The sequence below is a fragment of the Antedon mediterranea genome, chromosome 10 (assembly GCF_964355755.1).
Source record: "Antedon mediterranea chromosome 10, ecAntMedi1.1, whole genome shotgun sequence".
Classification (NCBI taxonomy): Eukaryota; Metazoa; Echinodermata; class Crinoidea; order Comatulida; family Antedonidae; genus Antedon; species Antedon mediterranea.
The window spans coordinates 744,158-765,450 of NC_092679.1; the positions used below are offsets into that span (position 1 = coordinate 744,158).

Consider the following 21,293-nt stretch of genomic DNA (forward strand, 5'->3'; position numbering starts at 1 on the left):
TGTAGTGTTGGTTTTTATTTACTGAAGAACAGAGAAAGAATACAAAATTATTAAGAATGTCAATAAATAAAATAGAAAGTGCAAAGTTTAACAAAAATAAAATTAGTCAATACAACAATTGTAACTGTATTAGTGGTTATAAGTTTGCAAGGTGACGCTATAGGCATATTTGACTGATTGCTGATGAACTTTTCTCAATATGATGTATTCACATTGTTCTTGGATAGCAATCTACCAGTCACAGTCAAATAAGCCTGGTCACAACCATGTAAGTACACATCGTATAAACCCACATAAACTGGACTCACTTTTGTAATTTGGTCCATAAATTCTTTAAAAAATTTAATTTAACATACTTGGTATAAACATTTCTCTGCCAGCACAGAAATATAGCATTATACGCAAGTGCATGCTCACTAAAAGTCCTCGTTCAAAACAAATCTAAACAGTTAAATTTAAATTACTCACTTTTTAAGTATCATCAAAATTAACCTAAAGAAAGATAGAAATTAATGAAAAGTTTGACAAATAAACAATTACAGAAATGCTCTTAAGCCAACAGTGGTTTTTGCTCAAATTCTTCAAAACAATCTTTTTATATCAAATTTTAGGCGCTAATGCGAGTTGTCAACATTCTGCAAGCATAAAATTGTAAAAAATCAATAATTTTTTATTTATAACTATTTATAATCAATCAATAATTGAGCACCCTTCAGAAATCCATTGTCAGGTTAGCTTTGTGAAAATCATTGCTAGGCCTGTCGATAAAGTATGTAGGCCTCACAGGACAGAAACTGCATTAGCGCTAAATGTTAAACATTATTTGGTTAATCTGTAGGAGAGAATACATCTTCCACATTTATACATAAATATCAGTCAAGAGCCACATACATATTTGATTCTGTAATATAAATATAACATATTCTAATAAACAATAATCATATTAACAATGTGTAACTCTGACATCATTTACATTTTCCTCATGACCCCCCTCTGCTCCAAGTGGTAGATCCTCTGTGCTACGGTTGCCAAGGTGGTTACTAGATGCTCGAAGCTGATTGGTTCTTAGTGGCATTAATGAGGTTGCTGGACTAAGTGAAGGGGTAGTACAGCGTGATGAACTAAGATCACATTGACCCATTAAGTATACCAGCTCTTCATGAGATGGGCCTGCTAAATCGGTAGCTACAAAAAAAATGTTTAACAAATTATTTTTTTCAACTTTAAAAAAAAAGAAAACGCATTATATATCTTAATAATGCTTATTCTGTGATTGCATTACCAACAAGCCATTTCCAACTCTTTATTATGTAATTAGACTAAAAACAACTTACTTTTGTCAGATTTTGAATAAGATTCCAGTGCCGTTGTTAAATCCCAAATCTAAAAAAAGGTATAAAATTTGATTACAAAGTATTTTGTAATTCGTAAAAAGGTTTAATAACTACAAGAAAATGTTGTAAATGACTAACCTGTACACTTCCGTTAGAATGTCCTGTAAACAGAAAGCGACGAGGCCTTGACCCCATCCGACTTGACCCTTCGCACTCATGGACACTAAAACAACTAATGAAGCTTGTATCTACTGAGCGTATCTCACATACCCTGTTGATGAAAACAGAAAATGTAGTTTGTGTATCGTTAGTTACTTGGTGGTATGATGCTTGGCTACCAATCCAAGGTTCCTGGTCATATGTCAGAATTTTTTCTAATCACAAATTACAACTCCACTAAAACAAAGTCAAATAAATAAATAAAATAATATATCAAATACAATTAGTTTGCCAAGCAGACAGTGTATGGATTTTATATATTTATTTATACTGCCACCCACCTGTGTCCTGTAGACGATACTCTTACATAAAGTAAGTCCGTCTCTGGTACAACTTTTTGAATAAATACTTGTTGATCTTCCCTGTCACCATAGGGACCTGGAAATAAAAACAAATAAACAAACAATGAAAGGATCAACATATTTCCAATACCAGGTTCTCATATACTCTTCTTCTTGTGTCCATATTTTTCCTCACTTTAACTAAAGCAAATTTACACAGACAAGCTGTAACGGTAAGCTGAAAACCGCATAGCTTGTCCACGTATAATCTGTATCTATCCTGAGTGGAAACCGCCCGGCTGCTTTGAGTTGTGTGTCAATGGTCATAAGGAATAACATAAATATATGATGATGATTTTTATTACTGTTACCGGTCGTCTGTGTAAATTGGCCTTTACTTGGTCGCATAATTATTGTCACTCACTCACCAATATCATTACCAACTGGATAACTTGGATGGCAATCTGGTTCATCTAATGACAGAACCTTGAATGAGGCAAGAGGTGTTGACCCTGGTTGAGTTGAAAGCATTCCACGGAATCGGGTCACATTCCACGTTCGTACATGATTTGATTCAGAACAAACTATAATACAATTACAGGGTAGTACATACTAAAAAAACGGTCTAAAAATGTTCAACTGATTTTATTCTATTTTAAGTACCTACTAAGGGGACACTTTTCTGTGAACTGAACAAAGGGAAATATGTTGCAACACTACAGTCAACCGCTATTCAGGGGACATCGCCATTAAGGTGACCAGTGGCTATGAGCACTCATTGGCTAAACCCAGGGGCCCCGGAGCTCATGGGGGACCCTGAGCAGTGCGCAGAGGAAAAACGCCCAAGGCCTCAGGCGTGGAGGGCCACTTAGGGTTCCTAAACCAGGGGCCTCACAGGCATCAGCGTTATGTCACTGAAGGCGACACTGTGATGGGTACAGAAGGGGTTCTGTTGTATTAAATTAATGAAGAGTGAGGCTTACCCGATACAAGGTGTTTCTCAGACAGCATCACCTTTGTAATACGACTTCTATGAACGGTAAAAGTCTGGAACAGTTGCGGTCCCTGTCCCATCGTCTCAGGATGTTGCACAATCATTCGCACTTTACCAGAACTTGTACCATACGCAATTTCAATCCAATTCCCCATTAAAGCTAAATCAATCAAATTCAAATTTTCATCATAAATAATTGAATAGATCACCTTCATGTATAATCATGAAAAAGCAATGGTCTACATTAATTCGCAGGTGATTTTGTAGCTAAAGATGAGCACATTGGCTGCAGATAAATATCTTTATAATTTGAATCATGATTGTTTTACTTCACCACATACAATATGCTTTTTAGATTGAAATTACATTTAATTATTAAAATCAGTAAACAAAAATAAATTAATATGGCAATATTGGATTTCATTTCTTTCTCAGCTGGTATAATTTTTCACATTAAAAGTTTGAATAAATTTATCTGGGAAAAACACATGAAGTTTGCTGGCTTTGAGATAGATCTATTTCTGTAAAACACGTCACATAACTTACTCGTAATGTTGTAAGCAGATATCAATGTTTATCAGCTTGGGGAAATCCTGACAGATTGCATAACTCAGTATTAAACATTAATAAGCCTCAAAACATATGGTTACAAAATTGCTAGCATTTCATCATAAGTTAACATTTACAAATAAAATAACATTTAACAGAACTGTAATACACAAAAATGTGAAATGTTAGCATTTAAATTCAGCAAAATACAAATAAGTAACATATTTTAATATTTAATGCTACAATTGTATTTGCTTCTTCTCTTCTATAATATTTATTATTTAATGAAAAAAATGAACATACTTATCTTGGGAGTGAGATAAACACTCAAAGCAGTAACTGCATCCTGGGAAGGGTCAGCGTAGAGTTCAGTGACCAGCAGGTCATTGTCTTTCATTCGTAGAGGGAATTTTTCCATATCTACCAAAACATAATAGTAGATAGTAAGTTCCTCAATTATCTATATAATTATCTTCTTCATCCACATTAGATATCTTGTTCATATCCTCATTTTTGGAGATTAATTGATTTGTCAGATCAGGAACCATTACTCAAATTTCATATTGAGTAAATTCTCATCTCGAAACTATTCCAAACTAAGTAATAATCACAAGCTCTGAATCAACACATTCAAGCTTTATTTATTTAGTATATATTATTTGTATTAAATCATTATCATCAGTAAACGCCTCTCATCTTGTGACATGAAGTTTTCCACTTTACACCAAAAATGTTATTGTATGTAATGTTATTGTATGTAATGTTATTGTATGTAATGTTATTGTATGTAATGTTATTGTATGTAATGTTATTGTATGTAATGTTATTGTATGTAATGTTATTGTATGTAATGTTATTGTATGTAATGTTATTGTATGTAATGTTATTGTATGTAATGTTATTGTATGTAATGTTATTGTATGTAATGTTATTGTATGTAATGTTATTGTATGTAATGTTATTGTATGTAATGTTATTGTATGTAATGTTATTGTATGTAATGTTATTGTATGTAATGTTATTGTATGTAATGTTATTGTATGCCTTTTACTCTGCTGCATGGGATGATTTTGTATTATATACTTCGTTAAAAATTAAAAAATTACCTATGTAGTAGATAGAACCATTTGTGCAACCTAGCAACAGGAACGTCCCTGCTGTATCGTAGCTACTGATTGGCTGAATATTCTGACACTGAAACAATAGAATTTTATAAATTGGAACATATAAAATGTTTAAAAAAAGCAAAACTTCAGCAAGTCATTTATAATGTTGCTGGTAATAATAAAAATGAAACATATACTCAGTTTATTTACAATGCAAAACAAGTGACAACCAAAATGATTAATATAATAACTAAAACTAAAATAACCTGTTTTTAAATCAGTAATAAAATATAATAAGCATTTTTTTTGTGTTAATTATGTCAATAATTGATGATTTGGAATTTGGCCATATTATAATGCCTAACTGGAATTTCCACTCTAACAATGGCAATCTCCCAAGGGCTAGATGCCAATGATAATAACATTTCATCATCTTTATAAATATAAGATGTAGTAATGCAAGCCAGTAAATACTTGAAAGATGAGATTCAATGTTTGGAATTTGTACAGTGCTCAAATATATCAATACAATATACACACATGATGAGTGAAACACATTTTGTAAGTATAAACTAGACTAGATAGTGTATATAGTGAGGTGGGTATTGCCTTCACCTAATGTATAGGTACTAAGTCTATTGAGCCTAAATAGGTATTTAAGGGATGATTTGGTTTTACCATGTTGAAACACTGATTCTTGTCAGATCACTAAAGTTTAGCAGTGTTAAGCCCGGGTTAGAGCTTGGATGGGATACCATCTGGGAATACCGGGTGCTGTATGGAGCTGGGATCCGGTTAGGCATTTAAAATCAGCACTGCTGACTCTTATGGCAGCCCCCTGCATCTAGTATCTACCTCAGGTGAAGGCAGGCACTAGACGATCAATGTTAGGACCAATCAAGGTGCTTTAAACAGTCCTAGCTTAGTCATCATATATATATACACAAGAGACCTTTAGCTAATCTGCCTACATACTAAGGCTAGGTCCAACCTATTATACAACTTTACCTGCCAACTACGGGTAACTGCATGCCACACTCCTACTTTCCCTGTATGACTAGTAGCAACCAGTTGACTTCCGATAAAAAATAATGAATCGACTCTCACTCCAAGATCAAAAGTACCTGAAACGAATTCATTCATTCATTCAGGAAAAAAAAATCCAGTAATTTTAGTAAAGTATGATAAATATACAGTAGCTAAGAGCACGCCAGCCAGGTTTTAGATGATCATCCCCTTCCTGAAGCACCCTTTTCAAACTACAGATCAACAGCAAAAGTATATATATTTTCTTAAGCTCTGTCTACACTTTCAAACTTTATGTGACAAAAAATGTGATGTGCCCATATATGGACATGATGACATCATATCACTACCATATTTGGGTATATCACTACCATATTTGGGCACATCACATTGTTTTTGTCAAGCTAGTTTGATAGTGTAGATTTTAGAGCTTTATACAAACCTATTTCATTTCTTAAACTATCATCTTGACAACACCATAAACGGATCATACTGCCAAATGCCACAGCCAGCATCTTATCTCTTCCATCTGTCTGTGTCACTCCAACAACTTTAGAGTTGAGAGCGAGTCGTTCAATGGACTGTTCGAGATAAGGACTCGTAAAAACGAGCTGCCATCCGCTGGATTCCTTGATACGATAACAACAAACAAAGTGTGCATAGGCTACAGCGATCCAGCCGTGGTGTCCTGTTACTATTATTACTTTTCGTGGATCTATATCTATACAAAAAATAGAAATAATTATTTAATGGAAAGGGGAAAACCCAAACCTTAAATGGAGATTATAAGATAAATAGCGGTGTAGTATAAAATGCAATGTATAAGAAATCAATTTTGAAGCACAGGGCCGTAGCCAGGATCTGTCCAGTGGGGGTTCGGACACTAAATATTTGGGTCAACCCCCCCCAACCCCCCCCCCCCCCGGGGCCTGATGCGAAGCGAATTTTGTTAAATGACACCCCTAGATGGCCGGAAAAGACACTCTCGTGCAGCATGCTACCGATGAGCAAAAAGATCGTACTTTTTTCCTCCTTCTCAAACACGTCGATAATTTAAAGGACGATAACTATTTGTTGCCGTATGTTAGATGCGCGTGCTCTGTGTGCGGAACCGCCGATTGTTTGATCATTTACTCCGTATTTTGTTTTGCGTTCAAGTTCAATGCGAACGTACATCTAGGAGCAGCCCCGAAAAAAGCACACTGGTTGAAGGCAAATGCTATTTGCTAGCTCTATCTATAATATTTATTTACAGCAATTTGTTGAGGAATATAAATATGTAAATAGGTGATATTGATACATTTTAATACGTATCGGCTGGTGGTCTAGAAAAAAATAATCGGATGCCATAATGTGAACTACAGTACTTGATACCATAGATATTATAGTGTAAAATATTAATATTCACTATAATCCTCTATGATACATTATACTTCATAGTCACACATAAATACTGATGTACGTCGGAAGGCTATATACTTTATGCATGCTGCCTAACTGCCAGTGATCTAAACAATTATAGGTACGCAGTTGTCTGGCGGTGTCCTTTGTACGAATCGTTCGTGCCCCAGTTCGCTATGAGACGCGTCAATATCATGTTACATGCAGGGACCAAACATTTATTTTTTAGGTTAAAATCGGCAATTCATTTGCAGCTTTTAGAAATTTACAGACACGTATCGCTAGTTGACGCTCATACAGAGAAGAAGGTTCACGAACAAGTTTACGAATTTTTCAATTTACAAACAACTTTTTGTACTGTGGGGCACGTATTTGGAGGATTCTTGGAGATGAGGGTGAGGTATTGGGCATGTCGGGGATGGGGGTTCGCAGTCAGTTAAGGGGGGTTCGCTGTAAAGGGGGGGTTCGCCCGAACCATAAAAACCCCCCCTGGCTACGGGCCTGAAGCAGCTGCATAAATTCTTTTGATAAGGTAAATTAAAATAAGGGACTTACTTAAATTCATTTCTATGTCAGATTTCCGATACTCAATTGCTGATTGAGGGCGATGATCACGACTTGACATACTTCGTGCTGACCCTGGTCTTGATCGTAGTTCTGCTTCTGTTGCAATGCTGTTGCGTTGCTCGCTCCGAGCAGGGAAACCTGAAGCAGAAACAATTTACTTTAATTGAGGATAAAAATCAACATTATTTTTGTTGAAATTCATTTACAACAAATTTTGATTTACTAAAGGTCTGTCTACACTCTATCAAACTTTATGTAACAAAAAAATGCGATGTGTCTATAATGGACATGATGTCATATCACTACCATATTTGGGAATATCACTACCATATTTGGGCACATCACACTTTTTTTGTCAATCTAGTTTGATAGTGTAGACAGAGCTTAAGAAGGTATGACTTACATGGAGCATTGAGGTATCCATGGAATAGAACATTGCCACAGTTTGATCTCCCAAGATCCTCACAAAGTGATAACTTCTTTACAAGAGGAGATATGCCATAGAACTCTGCATCATGTCTTAGAGTGGTAATATTGACACCTCTTAAATCCAAGTCTTTGGTTCGCATGTAATTTAAGATGGGAACAAACACCACTGGGTCACGATCAATAAATATCTGTTAAAACAAATATTAATTTAAAAAAATTATAAAAGAAAATTGAAATACCCCGATAAATATATATATTATTTAAAACAAAATTATTAATGAAGTTATTTGATTGAAAATGAATGCAAAGCTTGACAGGCTTTTAACATTCATGTTTGAATGACCAATATAATGTAACTTACAGCTCCTTCCTCATCTCTCATTGATGATATACGACCACTGAGAAGACTGAAAAGAGAAAAATAGCAATGCATATTCATTTTGGTTTTGTGAGTTTAAAACCGCAAATAATTAACATGCATTTTCATAATCATATTTCTTACCTGGAAAAGAAGGAATCTGGTACCCATGATAGTGTTTGTTTTGAGGTTGAAAATCTGAAATGAAATCATTATGCACTTTATTTACCAAAAGATGGTATTAATATCAATCAGAAGTTCAAACCAGAAATAACTTGTCTAGCTAGGTTAGGTAGAACTAGCCTACTTGGCTGAATTATTTTTTCTCCTTGTTTACCATACCAATGGCTTAGGCTAAATAATTCTAAGTAATTTATACTAATAGTCATCCATTTTATTCAAATTTAAAAATGTATACAGTACTTTCATCATCATCAAAAAATCATTCATTTTTTATTAATTAAAAATGAATCACATCAGAAAACAAAAACAGGTTGATATAAAATAAATAAAGAGATAAAAAGAAATCACACAAAAACTTGAATTCATGGTTTCTGGGGCCGATCGTAACAGTGAATGAAATATTCCAGTCACCAGTCTCGGGTCTAGGCCCTATCTAGAAGGCATGTGCCGCTAGCTAGAGTGCTCGGGTAGGTTGCAAACTAAGCGCAGGCGGCCTATCTACTACTAGGCTAGCCAGCCGGGAAACAGACAATCAGGACCACGGGCGATCGGGCCCAAGACGATCGGGCCCACATTTTGCGGTCCCGATCGTCTTACCAGTTGGTTCCGATCGTCCAGTATTTTCAGAACCACCTTGGGCCCGATCGTCTTAGCATTGGGCCCGATAGTCTTTTTTGATATATAAAATGATGTGCCACATTTCATTCCTAGTGCTTAGTGTTGACGTTTCTTTCGTAAATTAAGATTTTAATTAAAAAGGTTAATTAGATTTTTCTGATTTTATCATAATTTTCTCCTAATTAACACTACTGGTTTTAAGAATTTCTTACCAAATAATCTCGATTTATGAATAAATGTGATTGATTTTGATTGTTATTAATATTATTGTGTTGTATGTATTCCCGTATTAAATTTTTGCTCTAGGCTAGGCCTAGGCTAGGCCTGTACAGTGTGATATAACTTGACTTCTCTCTTGCGACAAAATTAATATCACGTACATGCGTGAAACCTGATTCGGTAATACATAACAATTAACATATGTTCATATTTTCCGGACTTTAAATCGAATAATTATTTTTTTTAATTTTCCGAGAATGTTTTGGGCCCAACGTCTTATTCATTGGGCCCGATCGTCTCTGGTCCCGATCGTCTTTCACCCTTGATGGGCCCGATCGTCTCACGATTTGGGCCCGATCGTCTTGAAGTGGCCCCGATCGTCCGTGGTTCCGATCGTCTGATAAACTAGCCAGCCTTCTTTTTTAGGCCTGGCCTGCTGGTGATGGGCCCTCTAATCTAGGAGTAGTTAGCAGCTAGGCCTAGTCCTAGGCCATGGAATTATTGTATTTTATTCAAATTACTTACTTTGTTCCACCAACATTTAGTTTGATTATTTCACTGGGTGGAAAGGTGTAATTCATTTTTAGAATAATATTAAGGAATTATAAGAGAAATTGTTCATCTTTCTTGTGTCGTCGTATGTACTTGTACGTCGTGTGTGATGAGCAATCGCATGATGTGTGATGCTCCACTACACACTCTAGGCCTATACTCTAGAGTAGTCTCTATGCAAAGATACTATCTTTTCGTCTCAACAACAAAATCATAATATAATGCGGATATTGCGCAATTATTTATTGACTAATGACCTATCGCCCATGTGTTTCATTACACATCGAGCAGGTTCCACGTGCTTCTATTATTGACTAATATTTATTTATAAAGTATAGTCATCCTAATTTTATTTTCATTTTATGTTCAGTTTTTGCACAAATAAGTTCATATGAGTGATTCTCCTCTTAGTCTTACCTTTCCTCAGGCTGCTGTGTCCACACAGCACGACGCCTCATCAGACCAAATCTCTAATTTGTTAGCACTGACACATAACTCTTTTCAAAAGTGTTTTGATTCCCAAGAAGTTGAATTTATAGAAGGAAGTATATTAGACGACCTAAGATGTGTTTTGTGTCGACGTCCCCTCCTCCGGGCGCAGCAGGCACCTTGTGGATGCAGATTTTGTTCATGTATTTTGAATCAGACATACGAGTAAGTAGGCTATGACGTAATGATTTTGAGTTTTGTATTTTTAAAGATGCATTGTCCCTTTTACTAATTCCAAAAAAAATTATTTAAACAATTTCGAAAAAAGTCGGTCATTTTGAAGTATCATAATAGTTATTAACTTTCACCAAAAATTATAGTAAAAAAAAAATCTTTTCTCAGTGAAATACAGACGTTTTTTGTTCAAAAAATAACTTTGATTTCCAGTCAAAGTTTTTGATCAAAACATATCCTAATGGAACGCGCTTGTTTGGCTACTCTGTATGCATAATCATAAACTTCCTCGCGATCTGTGTGAAAACACCTTCTCAACCGTGACGAGTTGTAAACAATCCTAATTAGCATCATTCATAATGCATACTCGTGGTTTGAAATCTTTGTTTACTTTCGCTCACGACGATTTTCAAGACGAAATGTAATTAAACTAATTTACCTGTTAATTACGTAAATTTGTTAATTTTGGCTCGAATTTTCGACTTAAAGTGAATAACTTTAATATTACTTTGATATGGCCAATTTAAATTCAGAATATTTTGACCTTCATATGAAAATATGTATGTTGAGACTTAATTTTAATTTTTAAATAAAGGTATTTTATTAAAATGTAACACCGTATCTAAACTTTAGAAATGGTGATACTAATCTTCTTTTTAATCAGAGGGCCCAAGTAGAATGCAAAAGTTTTAGGTCAATCGACCCAGTATAAATTTGTCTGGATGAGTAGCCTAATCGACGTGATTATGACTTAAAATATTTAGACTGGTAATCTATATATATATGACTAATTTAAATCAATAGCCTCATCATAATTTGGCTGTTTAAATTTAGTCACTACCGTAGTTAGCCTATACGATCTTTTTCACCTTCGAAAATAGAAGAAATGTTTTAAATTTTATTTGATTTGAAAGAAATAAATGTTAATTTGAATTGAATTGACCTTTTAGTGACTTCGTTTCAAAATCACAAGCATTACATGTTGCAACACTATAGGCAATAATAACTATTTATTTATCCATTTTTATCACCATAACTTTGGCCGTACGATACTAATAATAGGCCATATAATAATCTTTATAATGACTATATTTTAATAAACCTCTTTTCAACGAACCGGGGAAGACATGTCATTTTTATACATCATGTTCTTTTTTTATTGAAATTATTAAAACGTAGGCCTATGTCATTAGTCATGTTAGCATTGAATTGTTATAGCCTCCTACCATTTTTTTTATTCATTTTGTTTATTGATTTTATTAATAAATCGTAATTAATACTTACTTATAGTACAGTATCGCTCCAAACACTATCCAATAACATTAAATGACTCCAAAATAATTGAAAATAAATTCTGTTGTAGCGATTTTGAAAATACTGTTTGTCCGAACTGTAATGAAGAATTTAACAAGAAAGAACTGGCACCCGACCATCATGCCAGACGGCAAATCCAAAGGGCTATCGTGTACTGTCCTCATAAAGACAACGGGTGTATAGACACGTTCCCTCTAAAGGAACTTAAAGAACATGTTGAAGGTTGTCTTCATTCGCCTGTTGTCTGTATGCACCATACCCGAGGATGTCAAGCCAAGTTGTTGAGAAAGGATCTGATGGAACATTTAAAGAACACTTGTGATTATCGATTGGTTAAGTGTCAATATTGCAGCGAGAGCCTTCCCCATACGGACGTTCAGGTCAGTACACTTTCCTATACTAGTAGTAGGCATACTTTATCTTTAGGCCTAATATTTGAGAAATTTAAGAAAAAATATTCAAAAGCAGAAAAATAATGGTAGGCCTAAACATGACATTATCTTTACGAAATAGCGCTATATAAATGTCGCATTATATATAATGACTTCAAATAATTATCTTACGGTATATTATTCATTGAATTCTAGGAACATGAAAAATCCTGTTCAAAATTGCCGGTCAATTGTCCGAATAACTGTGGCCAGAAGGACATACAGAAGGACCTTATTGAACAACATATAGATGAATACTGCCCACTTCAAGAAAAAACCTGTAAATACCAACCTTACGGATGTACATTTAAGGTAAGTGGTATCTTTTGGTACTTTATAATGGTATTATAAGGTTGAACAGGGTCCCTAAGATGGGGGTTGGGAGTGTAGGTGTTGGGAATGTACAACTTTGTTCCTCACCTCAGGCCCAGCTCTCATACAAAATGCATATTAAAAACACACGTACAATCTTTTATTGATTATTGCTCATTTCAGGGTGTGTTGGAACAATTAGAAAAGCACATGGACGTGGATGTTAAGAAACATCTTCATTTGGTAACCATGACAACTGCAATGTTGGATTTAAAATTTTCGGAATCGTTACGTTACATCAGCGAATTAAAGGGTCAGAGAAGCGTAGATGATGAGAAGGAAAAAGAACTTTTGAGAGAGATTAATTCAATAAAGAATACGCTTAAAGTTAAGGATGAACGATTTGGCAGTTTACAGGTAAGCATAGTCATCATGAAGATGATAATGAAGATAATGATGATAATAATGATGATGATGATGATGATGATGATGATTATGATGATGATGATGATGAAGACGATGATGGTGTGGATGATGGTGATGATGATGACGACGATGATGATGGTGATGATGATGATGGTAATGATGATGATGACGATGATGATGATAATGACGATGATGATGATGATGATGACGATGATGATGATGATGATGATGACGATGATGATGATGATGATGATGATGATGTAAAAATTATGTAAAAGTTGATAGTGCGTGTTTATAAATTGTGTCTTTTTGTGATTCACTATTCCAGAAATTCTTTGGTAAGCATTTGGATAATTTCAAAACATTTGAAGCCAAAGTTGAAAATGCGGCTGACAAAAGGGATTTAGTGGAACTACGACAATTACTGATACCTCTACAAGATTCCGTAACACTATTGGCAAGAAAAGTGGAAGAAGTTGAAGAAAATGCACACCGTGCAGTGGGTGTCCCATCAACAATTAGGCCTATAACGAACGGTATGTATCTAAAGCATTTGATGTGCCCATTATGGACATGATGATGTCATATCACTACCATATTTGGACATATTACTACCATATTTGGGCACATCACACTTTTTTTGTCAAACTATAGTTTGATAGTGTAGACAGGGCTTTATAATTAATAGTTTCAGAATGAGAGAATTGTCATTGATATTTCTCCTTAGTTCATGTTAGGCCTCAACCACTTCACACCGTCTAATTATTTCATACTTTATGGCAATCACTCGTGATTTTGTAGAAGTTAGAATGTGATTGTGTGGTATACAGTTAGAATAATATTTTGAAACTATAATCGTCTCTTATAATTTGTATAGGACATGGACAAATAGCGAGTTTTGAGAAAGAGTTAAACGTTCAGTCTGTGAAGCAAGCTGAGAACGAAATACGATTCCAACTGTTGGAAACAGCCAGCTATGACGGTGTATTGCTTTGGAAAATCTCGGGAATAAGTCGAAGGAGACAAGAAGCCGTGAATGGAAAAATACTATCTTTGTACAGTCAGCCGTTCTATACCAGTAGATATGGTTATAAGATGTGCGCAAGGATATATCTAAACGGGGACGGGATGGGCAAGGGGACGCATGTTTCTCTTTTTTTTGTCGTCATGAAAGGGGACTACGACGCCCTTCAACAATGGCCCTTCAGGCAAAAGGTAATATACATTAATATTTATAGTTTTTAAGAAGAAGTATGAATAAAAGGGAATTCTATTGAAGCCCGGTATTAAAACCACATTTCCCATATATTTTTCTTTCTTTCTTGTGGTTGTCAAAATAACATTTAGGCCTATAACTACATGACTTATTATTTAAGAAATTCCTTTCAGAACTCCCAAAACTAAAAAAAGAATATTACCAGCTTATAATAATATTATCTCATCACTTATCACTTTCATAGTCCTCGCCTACATCATTATGAGTTACCACAGCTTGTGCTTTTGTAGCTATGAAAACTTTCTTTTTTAATTTTCCCATCATTGTTTTTTTCTCACACCCGAAATTATTTCTTTTTCGGGTCGACGTATGATTTATTTATTAATGTTCTTTTTCTAGGTGACGATGATATTGCTTGACCAGGAGACTGGTACACGGAGTCTAACAGACTCATTCAAGCCTGACGTGCGCAGTAGTAGTTTTAAACGACCTACTGGTGACATGAATGTTGCATCCGGGTGCCCCCTGTTTGTGTCCAATCAAGTTTTACGTGATTCAGCTTATGTTAAGGATGACACAATGTTTGTTAAGTTAATTGTCGATACATCTGACCTGTTCATTTAACAGGAGACACAAAGCAAGGACGTAGACGCATCGTAATAATCCATCGCTTGTGATTGGTGCGCACAATCATTACTAAGGCTTGGTTCCCAAGAGACGCAAGCAAGGGCGTAGACGCAACGCAAGTGAATTGACCAATCACAAATGAATTGGAATAATCCATCGCTTGTGATTGGTCAAATCAAATACGTGTCTCTCTGTGGGAACCAAGCATAACCCTACTGCTATAATAATATAGGCCCTACCTTGAATGTAGTATAAATAATGTTATTGAAATTGAACACTTATGTACAGTATGGTATTTTATAGTTTTTATATTTATTTATATATAATCTATTTAAAAATGTACAACTTATATCTATTATTACGGAATTAATTCAATGAAATTAAATTTCAATAGTAATAAATTCAAAGTAAAAAACGTTTATAAATACAGTATTTATAGTCTATTAAGGTGTATTAAGCGAAATCAACTTTTATTTTTATAATGAAGTAATACTCGCAATATTTTTTTTTTAAAGTTGTCTAGGCCTATAGTAAAGTCATCATTATTGTGCCAATATTTTATAAAGAATAACACTTTTGATAATATAAATTTTAGTTTTAATGGTAAAATAAACAATGTTAAGGCAAAATTAAAGATATTTAGGTAAGTATGGCACTACAATTTTATATGTAAATATTTTCTTGTTTATTTGTTATTAGAAAAGGATAATTTCCTTTCTGCTGCCTAAGTTTCAAGAAAGTTGTAATAGTTAGTTATGTAGCCTACATTTGAATTAATATTTTTATCATTGTTTTTCGAACTATTTTGAATTATCATTACATTTGTTTAAATATGAATTATTAATAATTGAACGGTATAGGGCCTACCTTGTTGCATAATATCGCCTACACATAGATCTATATTTCACAGGCAGTAAACACATGAGTTACACATGAACGGTATAGGGCCTACCTTGTTGCATAATATCGCCTACACAGTAGATCTATATTTAAACACATGAGTTTCTATTTTAATGTTTGATTTGTTTGCATGACCAATGCTGACAGCATCACAAACTTTATTTATAGAAAAAAACTAATATTGCAAATAAATAGAATGAATTAGCAGGCCTAAATATCTTTCTTTTTTAAAACCGAAAACATTTTTGGAAATATGTGTCCTTTCACTTTCGGTATAGTTACATCTTTGAGCAGCAACAAAATATCTGTTTTTTCTACACATTCATGACTGTGTTTCATATTCGAGTACTATTGTATCGCTGTTCTGCAATGAGGCCGCCTGTTGCATTCATATCTAATGATTCGTATGATTGCGTAATAATAATATGCGATGGAATTAAAAGTGTGTTTGAACACATGACGTTGCATTGACACGTCACGGTCACACCGTGTTGTGTTAACATGCGCTATTGTACCTTTGATCATGCCTTATTTGAGTCACAATCGTTACTATCACATGTTTAGCCACATCATATTTATTTAGTAATATATTATTATACTATGATGATATCAAATTTATGGTCACGCCTATGTTCATGAAATGTATATTATGCTTTACTTTATTGTAATAGTACCGTACTAATTGGTACTTACTATACAGTAGATATTTAGTAAACATAAATAATGAAAATCCGGTCAGTTTATCTATAAACTCCCTAAAAATGACGTTATCCATTGTAATTATAGGCATCCTGTTATTTAATGAATAAGCCGACAACGAAAATTTCTGTTATTATTTTTTAATATTATTATGATAGCATAAACATAAAACATACAGTAGGCCTATAATAACATTCATTTTAACAAAAAAACGGGAAAATTGTGTTATTCAATACATAGTTAGGTAAAATAACAACCTCCATTCCTTCATTTTATCACGTACGTCCATTTTTACAAAATCAATTCAGGATCTCCATCAAATGGAAAAAAAAAGAAAACATTTATAATTTATAAAAAGGGAATGGAATGCAACTCTAAAGAAAAATTGGTATCTCACATGCAACAGTCCATTGTTATATTAATACAATTTATATATACAAACGACAACATTTAAATAAAAACGATTTGGAAGCATAAAATATTGTTTATTCCAGTTACGGGTCGGGTTCAATGTAGTCTGAGTTGTTGTCTGAACTAAGATTGTTTGGCGCGTCTTTATCTGCTGCTGCATCCATTGTAGCCACTCTATCATTTCTTCCCATGATAGACGAGCCAGGCTGGAGGTATTGGTGAGGTAGTAAGTAATCTGTACCGAACTCCTCTTCCATGTCTTGGTATTCCGTGGAGTCACCAAGCATGTGGAGCTTGCCATTCAAAAGCTCTTCCTCAATGTCTTGATAATCTGCTGAATCTCCGAGCATATTGAGTAATTCTATCGATCCTTTTTTTATCATTTTTGTCGGCGTTTCCAAAGTTTTATCAAAGTCTTTTGAGTCACCTAACATGTTGTCTGCGCTCTTCGTATTGGCGGTAGGTATTAAATCGTGTTGATCGCCCTTATTTGCAGACTTGATTGTAATAATTTCTTTCTCAAAATCTTGATATTCCATAGATTCGCCTAACATATGGACAGATTCATTGCTCCGACCACCACCACCGGTCGTGAGGTATTTATTGCTGGTGTTTTCAGTAACGTCCACGTGACCACCAGTATGTGTTGGCGGGTAAGTATGAATTCCACGAGTGACGTCAGGATGCCATCTCTGGTGGTTGCCAGGATAATTTATCCCGCGTATAGTAGAATCCAAGGTTCCCGGATCTTCATGTTCGTTATCAATCTTGTAGTAATACGGACCAGGGGGTCGCCAAACATTGGCAGTAGTTGGACCTTTCAAATCTAGATAGGCGTAGCTTTCAGATGACGCCTGGCTAGGAACCATACGTCGTCGCCTGTTAGATGGGTCGCCGTTAGATGGGTCGCCGTGAGATGCATCGTCGGCAGGCGTGTCATACAATCTATTACGTTTAGGAATCGGGACTGCATATTCAGGTTCGTTTAACTGCTTATTATGTTGTCGTAGACTTGTATATTTAATTGGGTAACCAGGGAGATAGTACGCATAACCTTCAGGATTGACGGCGTACAAGTGCTCTGGGACGGCAACGCTTGATGGCAGGGTTCCTTTCTCAGAGTACGGAATGTAAGTAGAGTAGGCGCTGTCGGCTTGACTTGGTAACGTTTCACCTGTACACGGAATAATAATTAAAAATAATTATCATGTTGTATAGTTTTATTATATAATTTATTAATTAATAATGTTCGAAAGAATGTGTATCTATGAACGTGTCTGTCACCAGTAACCATGGATATCACTAGAAACGGTAACTCATGAAAGCGTAGGAGCTTAAAAATCAATTATAATTGGGTTGTGTTTTTCTTTCAATGTAATGGCTGTGTTATCTATCTGTTCATCGCTTGAGTAATTCAAAAATTTGTTTTTATGAGTACGTGACAAAAACATGTTACGAGGGGGTGGGGAGTGGGAGTAAGTATTTCACTATCATTGCATTAAAATAATTTTTATTTCTTTAAATAATAATAAAATTTGGGCAGAACAGTAAATTGTGTTGAAATAACAGTAGGCCTACTTACTTCTATAGCCCACGCCCGGCCTCACTCCAAATGATTTATGGCTATTATTTTTCGTTTTGTTTTTCTCCAACCTACATAATTATTGTGAAACAGAGTATTAGCATGGAGTTGTAATTTCAACTCTCTGGTGTTAATTATGCCAATTTGACAGTTTTAATTTGAATATCTTAAAGCCTTTTTTAAACAATTCCTATATTCACTTTCATAATCAACTGGGGCGTTAAATGATATAATGTTTTAGTTCTGCCTTTAAAAAAAAAACCGTTACTCTTGTAATAACAGTCAGGAAAAGCAGTACCATTTGTACAGTATAATAACAAATATTGTTCATTCATTCTTTATATGTTTTCCCTAATCGAAATCGAACAGGAAAAGTGACAATCCTGTTTTTATTTAGTTTTATTAGAACCAAAAATAAATAAAACCAGTTAACTTATTGGCCTAATATAATAACCATATTCTGCATGTCAAGATTCTTGTTATTTTATTTTTGACATTTAAATGAAAGTCATATGTCACAAGGATGTTTCGGGGAAAAGTAAACATTTTTAGCACAAATTAATTGTTACTTCTTTCTATATTTTATGAATATCAACAAGGATATCCGTAATGATGTCCGTCTTGGATAAATATAAAATAATTCGATAAATTCCCTTGTATTGTACGTATTGTATTCTGTACAATTCGGTAACTGGCCATAGGAGGAAATACATATTTCCTCCATTGATGGGAAAACTCACCTTCGTTTTCTTCGGAATAATAATGTTATTAATGTGATAATAAAGATGATAAATAAGACGGCTGCTGAACCGGAAGCTGCGACCGTTAATATTGGGGACATGTGGCCATTCTCCCTGACAAACGTCATCTGTGACGCATTTGCCTGACTTGTGTTCCCTAAAAAGGAAATAAAATAGATTATTAATTAATTATCTAATATATCTTTTTATGTCATAGGCCTACAACGCGCAGGACAAAATCAATTGCTTCTTTATTGATAGTTTATTTTTGGACAAGTGTAATAACTTGTGTAAATTATCTAGTTTTACAACTATAAATGAGTGGCAAATATCATTTTTTTTAATACTGATATTTAATATATTATTATAATAATGATAAATTAATATATTTTTATATATTGTAATGTAAAATTCCATCGTTTATTGATTATACAAAATACACCCCATTGGATCATTAATGAGTAATTAATATATCAACTGAGTCAGAATAAGAGAAACACTAATAGAAAATTACAACAACAGAAAAGGAATTCCGTGGAAATTTAGGTACACCTCCATGATAGTACTAACAGTGAATCACTGTTCATTCAATCGTGAATATAGTAAATCGGTGAGGGCGCCATGCTACTTGATCAGAACATGGAGTAATTATTTATTTTTCTAAATAATTCCTCCATAATCAGAATCAAGAAACTTTTTTTTTTCTTTTCCATAATGATGTTTTAAACATTATTAGTATCATCACTTACCTCCAGGCATATGTGATGCAGGACTTGTAACCACTGGATATATTGTCGTGATTTGGGCAGGAGTTTTATCGGAATTTGGTCTTCTTTGACCTGAAATATCCGAATGGTTTTAAATATTTAAGTAACTCATAACTCATCTACAGTTAAATTATGTACAGAATCAGTTCATTTTTAGTGCTCACTTCGTCCATTAGATAAATAAAACTAATTGGCCTATATAACTATAATTAGAAAACAAAATTAAAGGAATACCTCGAGTGGTAACGATTGGTCTTGAGGTGGTTACAATTTTGGCTACTTTGCTGGTAGTTGGTAATGGGTCGGTACCTTTTTTTGAAAAAATAAAATAATTGTATATAATATTTGGTGTAAACCAAAGTGTAATAATCAGAATTATGACTGTTATTAATGATTATGGTGATGACATTGCGGGTAATAGGAATAGCACAATCTCTATGTAGTAACAATACCTGGTGAACCATGTGACTGCGTTTGTTGTGTTGTAGGCCTACTACCAGTAGTATAAGGTATAGCAACGTTGCCTTTTGTCGTAACTGATGTTGCTTCAGTAGGCTTGGCAACTTTACCTATTGAATACAAAATATTAAACATTAACATGTTTTTCTTAATCTTTTATATACTGTACATATATTAATCAATTACATTTAGACGCAGAATATTAAGTATTTTATTTGTAGACCCGTAATCTATCGATAAGGTTACCCAAACTCTTGCTTACTGAACTGAACATAAGCAAATTAATTAATTAATTTTCGGTTAATATTCGGACGCATTATTTTTTCTCCTATTTGATAGAGCCAAAAGGTTTCAGTGTAATAAGGTGACTGAGCATGGGCTCTTCCACAAAGGCACATTCAAGATTGATCTAATTACAGATTATGAGTATAGATTATACTATTACAGATTATGAGTATAGAATACTATTACAGATTATGAGTATATATTATACCAGATTATGAGTATAGATTATACCATTTAAATTATCTATAGATTGAAAGATTTATATCTTTAGATGACTCATGACGTTGATCCTTAGCCTGCCCACATATACAAACATCCTTATTCCTATATTCATCTACCATGCATTTCCACAGTGTTGTTGCTCGATCCATGCCCTATGTAATAACACATACATAAATTACATAAATTAGGGCATGGATCGAGCAACAACACTCTGTGGAAATGCATGGTAGATGAATATAGGAATAAGGATGTTTATATTTTAAACATGGATTATCAAATTCCGGATATCGAGAGTTTGTGAAAGTGTTACTTTATCCGTCTGGATCAAGTGCCAGAAACATACCACTATATCAAATCACTATTATGTTTTCGCGATATTTCTTTTCGTACATAAGTACGAGGA

General features: G+C 34.2%; 2 protein-coding genes across 3 annotated transcripts; one reads left to right on the forward strand and one right to left on the reverse strand.

Annotated features, from left to right (window-relative positions):
• On the reverse strand, positions 1-9,976 carry LOC140060211 (BTB/POZ domain-containing protein KCTD3-like). Of its 2 annotated transcripts, XM_072106331.1 has the most exons (15): positions 9,810-9,976; positions 8,409-8,462; positions 8,268-8,313; positions 7,881-8,094; positions 7,466-7,615; positions 5,952-6,230; positions 5,492-5,607; positions 4,484-4,571; positions 3,681-3,797; positions 2,818-2,988; positions 2,263-2,418; positions 1,835-1,931; positions 1,473-1,605; positions 1,335-1,383; positions 1-1,185 (listed from the first exon to the last, which is right to left on the reverse strand). In XM_072106331.1, exons 1-15 carry the CDS (start codon positions 9,863-9,865, stop codon positions 944-946), a joined length of 1,968 nt encoding a protein of 655 aa, XP_071962432.1. In that variant the 5' UTR covers positions 9,866-9,976; the 3' UTR covers positions 1-943. The 2 variants fall into 2 exon arrangements, with proteins under 2 accessions (XP_071962432.1, XP_071962433.1); XM_072106332.1 differs by lacking the exon at positions 8,409-8,462.
• Positions 9,977-10,213: 237 nt separating this feature from the next.
• Positions 10,214-15,072, forward strand: LOC140060212 (TNF receptor-associated factor 3-like). The gene is made up of 7 exons (XM_072106333.1): positions 10,214-10,490; positions 11,863-12,193; positions 12,401-12,556; positions 12,740-12,973; positions 13,311-13,518; positions 13,860-14,197; positions 14,598-15,072. Exons 1-7 carry the CDS (start codon positions 10,228-10,230, stop codon positions 14,820-14,822), a joined length of 1,755 nt encoding a protein of 584 aa, XP_071962434.1. The 5' UTR covers positions 10,214-10,227; the 3' UTR covers positions 14,823-15,072.
• Positions 15,073-21,293: the final 6,221 nt, after the last annotated feature.